Source organism: Cygnus atratus, chromosome 2 (assembly GCF_013377495.2).
Source record: "Cygnus atratus isolate AKBS03 ecotype Queensland, Australia chromosome 2, CAtr_DNAZoo_HiC_assembly, whole genome shotgun sequence".
Taxonomy (NCBI): Eukaryota; Metazoa; Chordata; class Aves; order Anseriformes; family Anatidae; genus Cygnus; species Cygnus atratus.
Window position 1 is genome coordinate 110651847 of NC_066363.1, and position 15325 is coordinate 110667171.

The 15325-nt window shown below is 39.6% G+C and overlaps 2 protein-coding genes across 4 annotated transcripts in view; one reads left to right on the plus strand and one right to left on the minus strand.

Moving 5' to 3' along the window:
- ESCO1 (establishment of sister chromatid cohesion N-acetyltransferase 1) overlaps positions 1-12791 on the minus strand; it is a 33946-nt gene extending 21155 nt beyond the window's left edge. For all 3 annotated transcript variants that reach the window (XR_004781357.2, XR_004781356.2, XM_035564101.2), the window contains exons 1-7: positions 12708-12791; positions 9962-10065; positions 9558-9756; positions 7620-8991; positions 6862-6973; positions 5727-5790; positions 3457-3571 (exon numbers count right to left, since the gene is read on the minus strand). Coding sequence is in view for 1 of the 3 variants with exons in the window: in XM_035564101.2 (XP_035419994.1) it covers positions 3457-3571; positions 5727-5790; positions 6862-6973; positions 7620-8991; positions 9558-9754 (1860 nt within the window). In the remaining 2 variants the exon portion in view is untranslated. The remainder of the gene's footprint in view (positions 1-3456; positions 3572-5726; positions 5791-6861; positions 6974-7619; positions 8992-9557; positions 9757-9961; positions 10066-12707) is intronic.
- LOC118256772 (uncharacterized) lies at positions 10677-13231 on the plus strand. The gene is made up of 3 exons (XM_035564011.2): positions 10677-10716; positions 11781-12388; positions 13151-13231. Exons 1-3 carry the CDS (start codon positions 10677-10679, stop codon positions 13229-13231), a joined length of 729 nt encoding a protein of 242 aa, XP_035419904.2.
- The last annotated feature ends 2094 nt before the right edge of the window (positions 13232-15325 follow it).

The window sequence follows — 15325 nt, forward strand, 5'->3', positions numbered from 1 at the left end:
GGAACATAACATATTTTAGACCTCAATCTGAATTTCCTCCTGAAGAACAGATTATACTCTCCTAGGTCAGAACCTAAATCTTTGGACATCACTCTGAGTACCACTGTTGCCTATTTTTTTTATAATATTTTTTTTATATATTTTTTTATTTTTTATACTTTTACAAAGGTTGTTGCAACATTAAATGCCTCCTTTTTTTTCAGCTTAAGTGCCACACTCAGAAGAGCCTTGCTTTTTAAGATGTGTAAGAGCAAGCAAATCTGAAGAACACAAACAACACATTGTCTTAGTTCTGCCTCTTTACAGTGACGGTAATTTAATGTTTGAAAGCTGCTTAGATAACTGTATGATGTGTAGCAAGAAAGAGAATGGTGAAAGAACAGCTACTAAGTACTTCTACAACTGCAAGTTATATAGTTTTACTTCTTGCAGTCATACAGCCCAGAAGCTTGTTAAGGATTCTGTAACTTCAGAAAAATAGAAAACAAATCTATTCCTTAAAGCTACGATATGGGAAAAGGAGGAAGGTATTATACATCCTTAAGGACTGAATATAAAAAATAAAGCATATTATGGAAAACAAAGACTAGCTTTACCCTAAGTAACACCTCCCTAAAGGTATCTCAGGAAATAAAAAGGTTAGAATACACAGGCAATATTTTTACCATCTCAGACTCTGAGCCTTCAGATACTGTAGAGACAATTAAAAGGACAGATGTCAAACTTAAACAAAGGAGACTAGGGAAGTTTATTAAAGAAAGAAATAGTGAAACAACAAAGATAGGTATTGTGGGGAGTTAAACTAGGCCCAACTCCGCTCCAAACCCTAACCTTTCAGATATTTAGAAAGAAAAAAAGTTTTGTACACATGTTAATAGGGACTGGATTGATAAAATACCCAGGAAATCAGATCTCATAGTAGAGACCCCAAAACTGAACCTTTCAGACTTTTTTTTTAAACGTATAATAAAGTTTGAGTTAAATGTTCCAGAGAAGCTGTGGATGCCCCATCCCTGGAGGTGTTCATGGCCAGGCTGGATGGGGCTTTGGGCAGCCTGGTCTGGTGGGAGGTGTCCCTGCCCATGGGCAGGGGGTCCTTGGAACAAGATGTCTTCGAACCCCAGCCATTCTGTGATTCCCCGCTAAGAATACAATAATGATTTTTTTCCCATCTTTGCTCAAATTAAAGAGGAATGAGACTGCTTCTCTTAATACCTCTCATTAGAAAATTCAAAGAAAAAAGGTTTCTAACTATTAACTATACTTTTTTCTTTTACCAACACTCTAAATGCTAGTTTCACTGATCTGGCTGTGTAGAGTAAGCCTGTTTTCTGTATAGGGGAAATTTCAACATGAACAGCTAGCAGCTTTTGAACCAAATGAATCGGTTGTCTGTTCTTAGACGATCATTACAGAAGCACATAAGCACCTTTGAAAGTGTCTCCAAAACCAAACCAAAACAAAAAACAACCCCCCTCAGAGCCATTCAGCATCAACATTTATGAAATTCACCATGGATATGCAAAACAGAACTATTACTTTCAAAAAGTACCATATCTTATTAGACAGATTTAATCCCATTCTTTTGGGTATTTGTATGAACAAAGTCTGGTACTTCAGAAGACATTTAGTGCTTCTTTTCCCTCCAGAAGCTAGCACAAACTATTCCTGACATAACTTGACATATGTCTTGTCACCACAGTAACTAACGTCAAGGAAAGTGGTTTACAAAGTGACATATCAAATATTTGAGATCCCCTATATGTTTTGACAATGCTAAAATCAGTTTTCCCCCCAGGTAAAAGAATATCAGAGCACTACCTTTCCTAATGGTCTCTTGGTAAAGTGAACTACAGGCATTACCAAAATGCCCTTTCAACAGAATAAAAAGCCTACTTCAAACTCAGTGAATTTGATTTGTGTGAAGTGTTGAAACATATTAGACATTATGAAGCTGTTACTTTCACATTTAAAAATGCAATATGCTGCTTGCTTGCATTTTCCAGAAATACACACAGAAAACAAGAAACTAGGTCTCTCCCATTTTTCCTAGTGTTCTTCATAGGTAACCATTCTTTATATTCTAAACTGCTGTTAGGTTAGAAAACTTAGAACTTTTACTGTTGAATACCTGGTTAAAAAAAAAAAAGTTCTTTCCTCAGTAGCTAAGCAGCAAGTAAGATATTTCTTCTTGTCAAGGGTCCTAGGCTACTGTTCAGTTAAGCTCTATTACTGTATGACTAAAAATTAAGTTAACCCCACTGTAGTGAAAAGGAATACTCTTACAGTCCTTTTAATATAGTTAAGGTATTTAATCACACATTTTAACTCTGTTGGTAAAATGACTTTTAAAAGAAACAATAGGTGAACTACTTAGTAAGTGTTAGATGTTGTTCATATACACCATTTATCATCTTGCGAGTAGGCGTTCAAGTGTCTAGATTTGTATCATTTAGGCAAATCAAGGATATACTTATCAAATTTCTTCTCAGAAGCTCTGCTTTTGAAATATTAAAGTATGAATACAAGAAAGTATTCAGAGTTGAGCTGGTTCTATTTTGGTCAATATTTTCACATATACAATCCATGCATTACATGAAAAATAATGCAATTTAGCAAGACCACCAAGTCTATATGAAAGGGGTAATTTTACTGACAAGTGTCCTAAAGAGTCCATCTTTCTCATAGCCTGGCTTCCCCTCCCGCTCTAGATTCCCAGCTCCAGTTTTTAATTTCTCAAGGATTATCTGGTACGTTAATCAACATAAAAGCAAAATGAAACAAACCAGAACTCTCCGATTGTTTCACTATGAAGCTGCATGATTCTACAAGATAGAAAAATGACTGTCTTTTCTGTGATAAAAAAACCACTCTCTTCCTTCTCATTTCGCATTTGCTTGTTTTAAAAGACATACCTGCATTTGGTAACTAATGGCACATAATGGTGAGAACAAAGAACCAAACCATTATGCTACCTAAATAGCATGGTGAAAATTAGCACGTTCACAGGAAAATACATTTGTTCCAAGACAAAAAGGTTGTCTCAGAACAATGTATACTTGATTGATGCAAGAATAAATCCATTCATATTAATTTTGTACACAATCTGCCAGATGCAAATCCCCTTATGCATCTGAAATTTTAAGAAACAGAGATTTTGCACCTAAGTAAAGGCAAGTTCATTCTCTCTAAAGCTAACAGATTTTTACTGTAGTCAGTCTTTTCCAAAAGAGCATTTTTTAAGAATCAGTTTTAAATATGAGACAGTCAGCCACCATTTTTCCAAACTATTGAATGACAATTTAATAAAGGCTCAATTTTCACAAATCATTTACAATGGCAATAGTAGTATATATGAGTAATGATTTTTAGACTAGTTCATAAAAACACAGCACTGCTAATTCCAAAGTAATTTGTTTGAGAAACCATAAACCTTACTAAAAGGTTATTACTTACTATGATTAGCTGCTTATCGCCATCTTTTCCTGCTTCTTTTAGCTTTTGAATATGTTCCTCAGATGGTAGGAAGTTACTGCACTTTGATGCTAACGAAGGATTTGTCAATGGAACCCTTGAAATATAAACATATTTCATGTTAAAAAGGGACTGCTTATACGTGTCATCCTAGACACTTAAAGCCTTTGTGATTAGTATAACTAAACTTTAACAAGATGCAAATCCAAGTTAATTACCCAAAACAGTCCTATATATTTCAGTTTGCAATTCTACTGGAAAAATAGGCAAATAAGAGGATTAAACAAAAATACAGTTCATGACTAGCTTAATTACAAGACTATTTTAGTAACTGCCCCCAAAAAATTATAATCAAGTAGGGTAGGTTATTCACATCCATTAACAGAAGCATTAACTGAGAAGTTTTCAGAGCGTGAAGGATGATGCCTAATGCTATACGTTTCCTACACAAGGTTTAGGTTTCTCGTGTCAGGTATCACACATCAGGCTGCTAAAGCAAACCATACAAATGTTCCCACAAACGTAATTGGGCAATATAAAACATAAGTCATAAATCTCTCAAACTCAATTCAAACTTATCTTCTTACTACAGGCAGTAAAGGGAGATGGGAAGGAGGGAGGGAGGAAGAAGAGGGCCTAAGGGATAAATGGATATATATTAGTGCAATCTTCTCACTCAGCTCAGTCTCCCTTTGTTACAACTGAAAGAAACATTGGAAAGCACTATAAAGAATCAACAACAAAATTAACCTTCTACTAAATTCGGGGGAAAGATAACATCAATTCCAAGGTTGGATAAAACTTGTGAAGATAACCAGAAGAAAACATACAAAACTACTGAAAGCATACATTTACATATTCTATTTCTAAGCAAACTAAGGATGTAGGGCAAATACTTAACTGTAGCTGCTGCTGTAGCACATGCAGCAAGTTAACTAAGTTAACTTTTTGAAAACAGAACAAAACAAAACCACCTTTTCCCAGATATTTTAGAGGAGCATTTTCTGTGCAAGAGCATTTTTCTTGGAAAATCCAAGATCTTTTTTTCTCTAGCCACGTGCCCCAAAATTTGCAATAAGTAGCTACTTTAAGCCCCGCCCCCCCCCAAGAGCTATGCTGTAGATAATATACGTTACTCTTAACATTGTGACAGGAGTACCACAAAATAGAATGATAGTTTAAGCCTTGGATAAATCAAGAATACCGTATGGAAATCAGGGTAAAAAAGCTCGCAGAAGACTAATATATATAGATATACACGCACACACAGATTAATAAGGCTATACGGGTTTGTTCAGCTAATAAAGTTAATAAATTTGAGTAGATGCCATAGAACTATTAAAGTTAAGAATAAAAATATGAAAAAATAGTTATTGTAGTAGTTATAGAAAAATCTGAAAATCTTCCTTTAACTAGGAAGATTCCTTCCTTTAACTTCTACCTTCACACTCGTTTTCTGTAAAATTCCACAGCAGTAGAATTTTTTTTAACAGGTACAAAAGGGTTGGTTTGGCAGAATCCTTAATCTTGTCTCGGATGGAGTACTGAACATGAACTGAATCTTTTTCTTGTTTCCATTATGAACATAGAGAACAGCAGCAATTTACTAACTACTGTGCCAACTATATTACTGTTCAAGTCTTCAGGTATGAAAAAATTATTCTCCTTACTATGTCACAGAACTACAGTCAAAAACTAAAGGTGACATGATCAAGTATAAAATGTCAGTTTGAACTGATAGTAGAAATAACATTAAGTGTCTGTAAGTGACCGTTTAAGAACCATAGTTTAACAGCAATCACAAAATAATCCCAAATTAAGTCCCCTCTTCGCTACCTAAAACAAACAAACAAAAAAGACTACCCTAATTTTAATAAATTAGGGGAATTTATTCTGGAAGGGAAAACCCTTCCAGAAGCACTTGAAATAATTTAGTAAGTGAAAATCACGTAGCAATCTCGTCCATATTTTCTGGTTTTCATCTGATTTGAGGAACAGACTATTAGAAACATTTTCCCAACATTGCAAAATTCTACTTTTTAAAATTAGTGCACAGTTACATATCTCACTTGATAATTTTCTTAACTAAATAAAAACACCCAATTACTTGGGCAAAATGGAAGCCTTTTTATAAGCAAGTCGCTTATTTGAAACTGGAAGTTGAGGCTAGGAGAAAAGTGAACAGTCCTGTAATAAAAATTGACGTAACTTTACGGAAGGTGACTTATTTCATAACGTATGAAATACTATACCTGCTCTCAGTTTCAGAAGTTTGATTTGTAGATGAAGTTTGCGTCACCTGCTTGGGAGCCAAACCTACAATTAATCAAAGATTGTAATCTCATTATAAAGTTTATAGTTGCAAATGAAATAACACAAATTGTGTTTTTTTGAAAACATATTCAAGACAATGCTGCAGTTTGCTCATAAACAATAAAGAGATGCAACTTTGAGGCAGTATTCATATGTTTTGCCACATATACTTAAAAAAGCACGCAATTTTCTTTAATATTTTCATGTCAGTTCTGCAGAACAGTGTGCCAGCAGCTAAGGAAGTGCAGTAGTGAAACTACACCAGGGTTTAAATCTGTTTATAACTGTTATACATCTATAGAAATAGCTCTCTACATAGTATCAGAATCATAAATGCCACCACCCGAAGTGTGCTCTGTAACAGTGAAAGAAAAAAAGAAGCAATCCAGAATAGACAAATGAAAAAAAAACATTTTTTTACATTCTCTAACAGTATATTTTGTCCTGCAAAAATACCTTAAAATGGCAGTAAAGCTGTAACTATTTAGTAGAACTAAATAGTTAAACAGTACACTCAAGATCAGGTTCAGTTTTCCAAACAAAACAAAACCCAGCAAAACAAGAACACAAAGCAAAAGGATGAAATGTCAAGGGGAAAGTTAACGAGAAGATTTGCTAGTGATCCACTGATAGTAATTCTTAGTCAAATGTACTTGAGTCAAAAATTCACATCACATGCACCACAAGGTCTGACTAACAGCATTCACAGGCTGAAAGAATGAAAACTACTTAATAAAAACAGGAGGGCAATTACTCAATTAATAACTTGGTCAAGATTAAGTAGAATAAAGTAGAGAAGAAAATGCAGATACCTATTCGAAAGAAGTGGTAACCAACAGAGGATCCTTAACAGAAACAGATGCAAGAGAAGAATCCAATTGAAAAAGTGAACGTTTATTCATTTATTACATGGAAAATGAAAGGGGATTTTTTTGTCTGTAAGTTCCAATCCTGAAAGTTTAGTTCTGCACCAACTGTACCTTACTCTGTGAATCATTCCTCTGAAAGGAAGGCTTATTATACTTCCAGTGTAACTGGTCAGAAAAATAAGAGAAATTATTAGTAAGTGTTTACCTTGTGGCTCACTTTCTCCAGGTTCTTTTTTTATTTGTTTTGGTGGTTTAGGAGCTGTAAGATACTTTATGGGAGAGCTTTCTGGACTTGATTCCAAACATAACTGAAAGCTCTAAACAAAACAGAAAACATTAAATTTCAATAAAAAACAGAGACACTTAATGTCTCTAACCTATTACTGAAACCACTCAGTTAACTCAGTATTAACATCTTGAATACAGCACCAATTTTTCTATTACATTATTTCAAGCAGACAAAATGCAATTAATTAGCTAGTCCATACTAAAGTTTGTGATATTAATTTAGCTAAAAATATTTTTTATTTTATATATAAGGTTGCAAAATACTTTCCATAAAACCCCTTTGCCTTTAGAACCTTAACTTGTAATGGAAACTGATTCAGGTAGAGAAAAAATTTTTCCCTCCTCATTTCTTTTAACACGACTTTTCAGAACAGAATAACCACGCAAACCTAAGTCATCAAGAAGTGTCCATATGAATCTGTACAGCCTCTGCCTCCAGCAGGAAACTTTAACCATCAACATTTAGTTAACTACAGAATTTAGGATTAATTTTCCAGTTTACTGTCACCCCATCTACGATAACACTCCAGTAACAGGACCTTTAATACAATCTAAAAATCTTAAGTTACTGTAAAATAGTGATTGCTGAGACAAACCTCCTGAGCATGGCATTCTCAGAAAACAGAACAGATTTACAACACCCTCCCACCACCCACCATAATTAAAATGGCTTACCTCATCTGGTCGCGGCTCAGAAAAATGTTTTGTCAAGTTACGCAATAAACCGTTTTCCGCACCTCTTTTTGCAGGCTGTTTTATTTCTAATGCCACTTCTTTACTTCCAGCTCTTTCAGATGAAGGGTCTGATTTATCCTGCACGCAAGCTGGACTCTCATTCTCCAAGAGTCTTGTTAGGGACGGCTTGCTTTGTGCCTTAGAAAGCTGTGCTTCTGGGGCTATTTGACTTGCCTCTGAAACTTCAGGGTAATTTTTTAACAAAGAAAGCTTGGGGGCATTTGCAGAATGCAAGTTACTTTGCTTCATGTTATTTGCTTTCAGTAATTTAATTTTGGTCCATTTAGAGTTCTTGTTTGAGGAGTTATTTCTACCGTTCAGAGTACACTTGACAGGCATTCCTTTTTTGCTAGGGAAAAAACGTTTGCATTGAGTACTTTGACTAGGTTCTTTCTGAGGAAGCGTTTCACTCTGTTGCAGCTGTACTTGAGCAGGCTTTTCTTCTGGTTTTCCGCACTCAGCATTAGGGGAATCTTTTTTCACCTCTACTGTATCTGATTCGATCTCACCTGCAATTTCTTCACAAAGTTCCAGGATGCTTACTCTTTTGGATTTTACATCGTTCTCTGGCTGATCAGCTACAGTTGCTTCACTTACAGATGGCTGTGAAACCTTGTTTGGCTTTGTACTGGTTTTTATGTTCTGATGCATTTGTTGCTTTTCCTTAGTGACTGTCTTAGAATTTGGCTTAGGAGAATCTGCTTCCACTTTCTTTGTGTTGCTAGGATTCGGAGATACAGGGCCCATTTGGTCTTTCTTAACTTCCTTGAGACTGTCATCGTGACACAGTGACGACTCCTGAACACTGGGTTGAAGGCTGTTGGAATTACCGGTTTTGCTGTCTGCTTTACACTTTTTCTCTTTCAGAGAGCTGGTTACTTCTACATGTATTTCTTTATCTTCATTTGCATTGTTTGGCTTTGTTTTTGTCTTTTTCTGCTCTGTTTTCGCTCCAGCAGGTTTCACTACTTTTGCTGTAACACTGTGTGCATTTTTTTTTGCCTGGCTACTTTGTTTGACTTCCAAAGGTTCTTCTTCTTTAACTTCTCTATTACGACGGGATCTTGCTGGTACTTCTACATGTGTGAACTGCTGCAGTCTCTGGGATCTCCTCGCACCAGGCTCGTTTGGAGCAGCTACGCATTTTGACTTAGGAATTTCTTGCACAGATTTCTTCTGGCATACCTCCTTGCTTTTTGTAGATTTCGGCTGCTGTTGGTCTTTTTTGTCAGGTATTGGTTTATTATTTGAGTTGAACCCCGATGATCTTGTAGTCATGTGCATTCCTACTTCAGGTTCGTTGCTGTTGTTACTGAAAGATTCAAATAATTATTTTTCAGCATCCAGAAAGTACAACTTGTCATAAAAATTTTCTCATTCCTAAAAACCTCTGCATCTGACTTTTTTTTTTTTAAATAACACAATCTATACCTTCAATGCTTTTAGGAGAATCATTTTCTCTGGAATCTTTCTAAAAAGACACCACTTCCACCTGGTTATTCTTACATGTATTGCTTAATGTTTTTTTTATGCATTGCAAGACTGAACTATGAACCCCACGTGAATGCTTTCTAACATTTCTAGCAGTTTTTGAATTGTTGTCACTTGTGGCTTTTAAATGAAGTATTAGCTTAGACTTTTTTGCCCTTCAGAAGCCTTTTTGGATGAAGTCCTTCTGGATTTGAAGACACTAACATGGTTCCAGAGAAAGATCATGTAGTAGATACCACACAATGATTTAGGGCTGATCTTCCCACTAGTACTATTTAACTATTTTAACTGTATCTTTAACTCAAATTCACTGTCTTTAGATCGTTTCTGCACTAATTCAGCTTAGGACGATAACGTAGAATAATTACTTATTGCTTTGTCACTGACCTGTTTGATTTGACAGAGGTTCTGAGTACAGTTTTCTCCTGCGCGGCACACTGATTAGACTTTGATTTATTTGAGACATGTTTTGTATCTGACACCTCTTTTTCCTTCTTTGCTGATGATGGTCTGCTGTTCTTGTCCAGCTTTGGACGTTTAGCAGAAGGCTCTACTAACGCAGACTTCCTTTTCTGAGCTGCCATTTCTGTAAAACACAATAATTGATTCAGCTTTCAGAGTCCTTACCAGCTGCTGTTACAGTGTCAGTTAACATAACCAAAGATTTGCCCATTTTACAAAACAAGGTAACTGATACTCTCTTTTCCCCTTCTGAGGCAGAGCACGCTAACTACGATAAGAGAGCAAATCATCAAAGCACTATCAAATCAAATTACATTTATTTTACTTACAGGTTTTTACAAGAGGCAATCGATGTTCGGGCCAAAGTGACTTATCAAGGTGTGCCAAGAGCATTCCTTATGTATATGCTTATGAACAAGATGTTTCATGACACCTATGAAGAACATAAAACGTTCACATAGTGTTTAGATGCAATAAGCACTTTATTAACTTCCTTCTCAGGCTCTGAATTCAGCATTCCCACCCATTCCCATCTCCTCAAACAACGCTTAAAGTTTATCAATGCTTAGCGATTCATGCTTATCAATTTTAAAATTGATAACCAATTTTAAAAGAAAACTAAAAACCTTTCAGATTTTACTTCCACGCCCAGAAATTTTTGGCGTTTTGCTGTCTTAAGCCTCACCTTTTTACTTTTTGAAAGGTGGCAGATCTAGTACCATTTGAAAAAGAAGCTTCTTGGCATTTTGCCTTTTTCTAGAAAATAGTTTGGTGCTCTTTTTCATAGTCCAAAAAAGTGGGAGTACTGTCAATCCCGTGCCTCACAGCAACAGCAGATAAACTCACTGGATTCTACAATGTTTTGTGGCTGCTACTACAGAACTTTATGGACATCAGCAACTGTCTATAACCATGCCTTCTAATTCCACTTATGCTACAGTTCAGAGACAGAAAGCCTAGAAAGTCGTGTTTTAGAGATTATTTGCCTTGGGCGTTAGAGAAAATGATGTCTTCTGAAATGCTGTTAATGATGCAGCAGTTAACATGAACAAGAGTCTAAAAACTAGCAGAGATTCTCAGTCAAGTCTCCACAGATTCTGTCAATCATATCCTTCACACCTATCTGTGGCTTATGGAACTTTTAAGATCTCTTATTCAAAGAGACCATTGTTGTATTACAGCATTAGTAATAATTGTTCCGTAAAGATGCAATCATATCTTTTAAAAATTAAGTTTGCTGGAAGACTCAGTGCTGGGAGCTTCCATATTACCTTTTTAGGTCAAGAATTACCCATTAATTTTTGCCAAGGGCAGCCTGACTAGAAAAAAAATCTAAAACAAAACTGTATTAGTTTTCAAACTTTAACTCAGCTGGTATTAAATCTGACAGATTTTAAGGTCAAACAGGAACTTCATAATTACCAGTTGTATAACACTGAGCAGATATTTTCACTTCATTTCAACTACAGTTTGCTTTCCAGTATCGACAACCGCAGGCCTTTCTCTAACAACTGAAAGACACTTACTAAACTCCTTTTAATAATTATTAATTATCCACACAGAAGAGGTAAAGACCTGTAAACTTCTTCTACTCTTTCAGACTTACAATCATCCTTCACCCCATTTTCATTTATTCTCTGTCTTCTGAAGACACTTCTAAACACACAAGATAAATAATGCTTACATTCAAATCGACACCAATGCTGTCTTCTACCTTTCTCCTTTAAAGAAGCTGTATGACCAGAGCCTCGTATTTGAGATGGCATTAAAGAACACATACAGGGAAAAAAATCTCTAATAGCACCTCTCATAGTGCCATTTCCCCGTCTCTCCCTAAGAAGCACGTCAGAGAATTTGCATGCCTTACCAATAGAGAAAGAGGTATTACATGACACTCGGCAAACCGACAGTTTTCCACTGGCCACAGCCTGTCAGGGACGTGGTACGGCCACTTTAAACTGCACTCAGGATGAAAACAACAGACATAGCTGCTGAACGAGTCTATGGTCTTAGATTCTCTCAGTTTAGAGCACACCACTGACTCTCACAATTTGAAAACACCGTGACGCACATACTGTAGAAAACTAACCTACTTGTTTTTTTCCAGCCCTGTACAGACATCACTGTCACTCTCAGCCACATGACCAGGGACGCTCAAGAAAGACTTTCAAGACCAAAACAGAAAATGCGATCCTTCCCTCGGTGGATTGCTTCTCAGGGCACTGACAAATGCGCTCTCCACCCACAAAGAGAGCTGGCTCCTTAGTAGTCATTCCTTTCCTACCAATACTTTTTGCAGCAGAGCAAGGACTTCACCGGACGCTCTAAAACCGGCAGTTTCTGCCCTGAAGAAGTTCCCTCCGGTAAAAGCCAGATCGCGGAAAGAAGACCCAGAAGAAAGACGACAACAAACTACGCAACAGCAGCCCAAGGTTTTGGCGCATGAAGTAGAAGGGAAAGCAGAAACGCACAACTCCCACACCGCGGAGTCCTCCGAGCAGGGGCGAGCCGGGCGGGGGGCCCACCTGCACGGCAGAGGGCTCGCACAGGGAGGGACCTGCCGCGACAGAACCCCCGCGGCTGAGACCCCCCGGCGAAACTCGGGCGGCAGGAAGAAAAGGCGAGGCCTCCGAGCGCGGCCCAGTGCCATCCGCGGCCGTGACAGCGCTTCGGCGGCGGGTCCCAACGCGGCCGAGCTCCCCTCTCACGGCGGGGGGGCCGCGGCGAGGCCGGCCGCGCACCTCAGGAGCCGGGGGGTAAGGCGGGGGAGGGGGGGGGGGGGACACACGGGGACGCTCCCCCCGCCTCACGATCGCGGAGGCGGCCGCGGCCAGGCCCGAGCCGCGGGCGGCGAGGCAGGCCCGAGGCGGGGAGGGAAGGGAGAAGGCAGGGCTGGGCGCCGGGAAGAGGCTGCGGGGCTCCGCGGGGCTGCCCGTGAGGAGGGAGGGAAGGAGGGAGGGAGGGCGGCCGTTGTGAGGAGCGGGCGGCCGTTGAGGGAGGGAGGGAGGGAAGGAGGGGGCGCGCGCGGCGGCCGTTGGGCTCCCAACCGCCCGGCGCGAGGCGGCCGCCGCTTACCTCGCGCGGGCGTCGGGGCCGTGCCGGCGGCGCGAGCCGCCCTCCTCGCCCGGCTCGCCAGCTGCGGGCGCGGGGCGGGGGGGCGGGGGGAGGGGGGAGGAGGGAGGGGGGGGAAGGGGGCGGGGGCGGGGGCGGGGAGGGGAAGGAGGGAGAGGGGGAGGCGCGCGCGCGCGCGCGCACGCGCGGGTGGGAGGGGTGGGAGGGAGCGCGCGCGCGCGCGCCGTGCGCAGCGGGCGGCCGTTGGGGTACGGCTGCCCTGAGGTGGGTTCCGCGTCAGGCTGTGGGCTTCTCGTTGGGGCTGTTTCTGAGGTGGTTGTGAGGCGCTTCTCCCACGTACATTCGGCTGTCCCCCTAAATACACCACGTAGGGTTATTCCAGAAGTGCTTGCTGATCCCGGTGCTTTTGGAAGCTTCCATAATGATGCGTTTCGGTGTTCTTCCAGGTCTCCTGCTCATCAGCTTCGCTTTACTGGACACCAAGAAGTCTTAAGTGCAGCACTGTGCAAGTGTGTGTGCATAAATAGACAAATAAATTTAGAATACACTTTGTAAATGTAGAATACGCTTTCCCTTGCAAAAAGGAGAGGTATTGTCTGTGTTTAATTAAGCATCCCTTTAATCAACTATCATTTATGCAGTACATGGCAGGAATTATGTTTAACGTTTAACCTAGGCTGCCTTTGATCAAGGACAAATGCTCCTTCTGGACGAAACAATGGAAAGTTGGCAAGAGAAAGTTGCCTTAAGTTGTCTTTGGGTAACGTGTGGCCATATATGCATAAAAGAAGTGAGGGTACTTCATCAGAGAAGACCCACGAGGAAAGAATGGCATTGGCCAGAGGGCCTGAAAAGGAGCCAAGAAGGATGACACCACGTAACTACACAACTCATGTAGATTAGAGTGAAAACTTATTAGATAGAATATGAAATGTAACGAAGAAGCCTGCATTGGGTGTGCTCGATTTGTGGAAAGTACACCAACTAGCCAGGCCTGAATAAAAGCAGTATTTTTCCCGAGTGTGTGACAAGTGGCTTATTGCACACTGGGTGAAAAATCTGCTCTTTCAGACAGTACTGGTTCCGTGTGGTGTCCCCTTGTCTCTCCAGAGCAGTGAGTTCACTCAGTTGTGTGAGACCAGTGAGGTTTATTTCCCCACATTTGGTAGTAACCCTAAAGATGCTAGCTAACTGATTTAAAAGTTGCAGTTTGGTAACTCACTCTATAGCATAACTATATCTATTTATTTATTTATTTATTTATTTATTTATTTCCATTGTTGGGGATATTTCAGTCCTTATTACTCTGGATGATAGAACTGTACCTCATCCAACTTTATGTTGTGGGTTCATTGCCTCAGGATATTTCCAAGTCCAGGCCAATATCCACATTAGCAAGCAATTTAGGAAAGTCTGAGTGAAATAAGGATTGCTGAGGATCCGACAGCCACGTACTAGACGTGCCAATCCAGCCCAGTTCCAGTCCAGTCCTGTAGATTCAGTGACCACTAGAGGTGGGGCGGGTTAGGTATGTTCTGGGGATGTGCCTGTAGTTTTGGCGTCATTCGAAAGGAATCAGGTTTGCACACACCAAGACGAGGCATGACAAGTGGGGACAACCGAGGGGGTTGCTCCAGAGGTGTCCTCCTCATCCTACCCTAAACACTGATGCAGAAGTACCTCATGCACCCCGTCCTGTTACCAGGCTAGGGCTAACCTGGAGCAAGTCTTACCTGAATGCAAGTAGTGTGCTTGTTGGGATTGACATCGGCAGCCTTGCTGTGCGTGTCCACCCCTATTGGTACACCCTGCTTCCTAATACAGTCACCGTCCAGGTTTATTTGCCTATAAATTTACATAGTGATGTGTACACTTCCCTCCATCAGAATGACTGGAGAACAGTGTCGTGAACCTTGGTGTTAGCCAAGGTTCATAAATGACCTTGAATGTGAGAACAAAGTTTTTGAATGGCAGTATGTGACAGGTTTTCTCCCAGAGATTTCTGGTTTCCCATACAGATTTCTGGTAACAGATTTCTGATCTAACAGACAGTCCACACGAGTAATTCAGTACTAGCAAGCTATATAGTGTAAACCTTCTGCAAATATTCTTTTGTTAATATTTGAAATATTTATAAAGTGGTATTTTGATTTTTTAATAGTTTTGAGGCCTTTTAAAAATGATTTTCCAAATGTTTTATTGGTTTCTACTGGTATTACATATATTGGATTAATTGTTAGAAAGTGTAGTGACGTTGCTGAACAGAATAAGATTTCTTGTGTATAGATCATATTCCCTAGAGACATTTTGTTGTCTGTAAATTTCTCTCTTTATTAACTGAAACAGGGAACTGCCTACCTTGGTAAGTCTTCTTTCTAGACACACTTCATTGAAGCACAGTTTGTCCTAGACAAATAGAAATTTTCAGCAGCTGCAGTTTTTGAAAAAGCTGATAGTATTATTTATACTCCCTGTATCAGCTCCTCTTTAATGCATGATAATCTGCTGTGACTTTACAACGAATGCAGCAACATGTGGTCTGCTTTCCTAGAGTAACCTACAGAATACTTTCCAGACGAAAGATACTTTAATCACTGAGCAGCCTGTAAACTTCCTGGAGG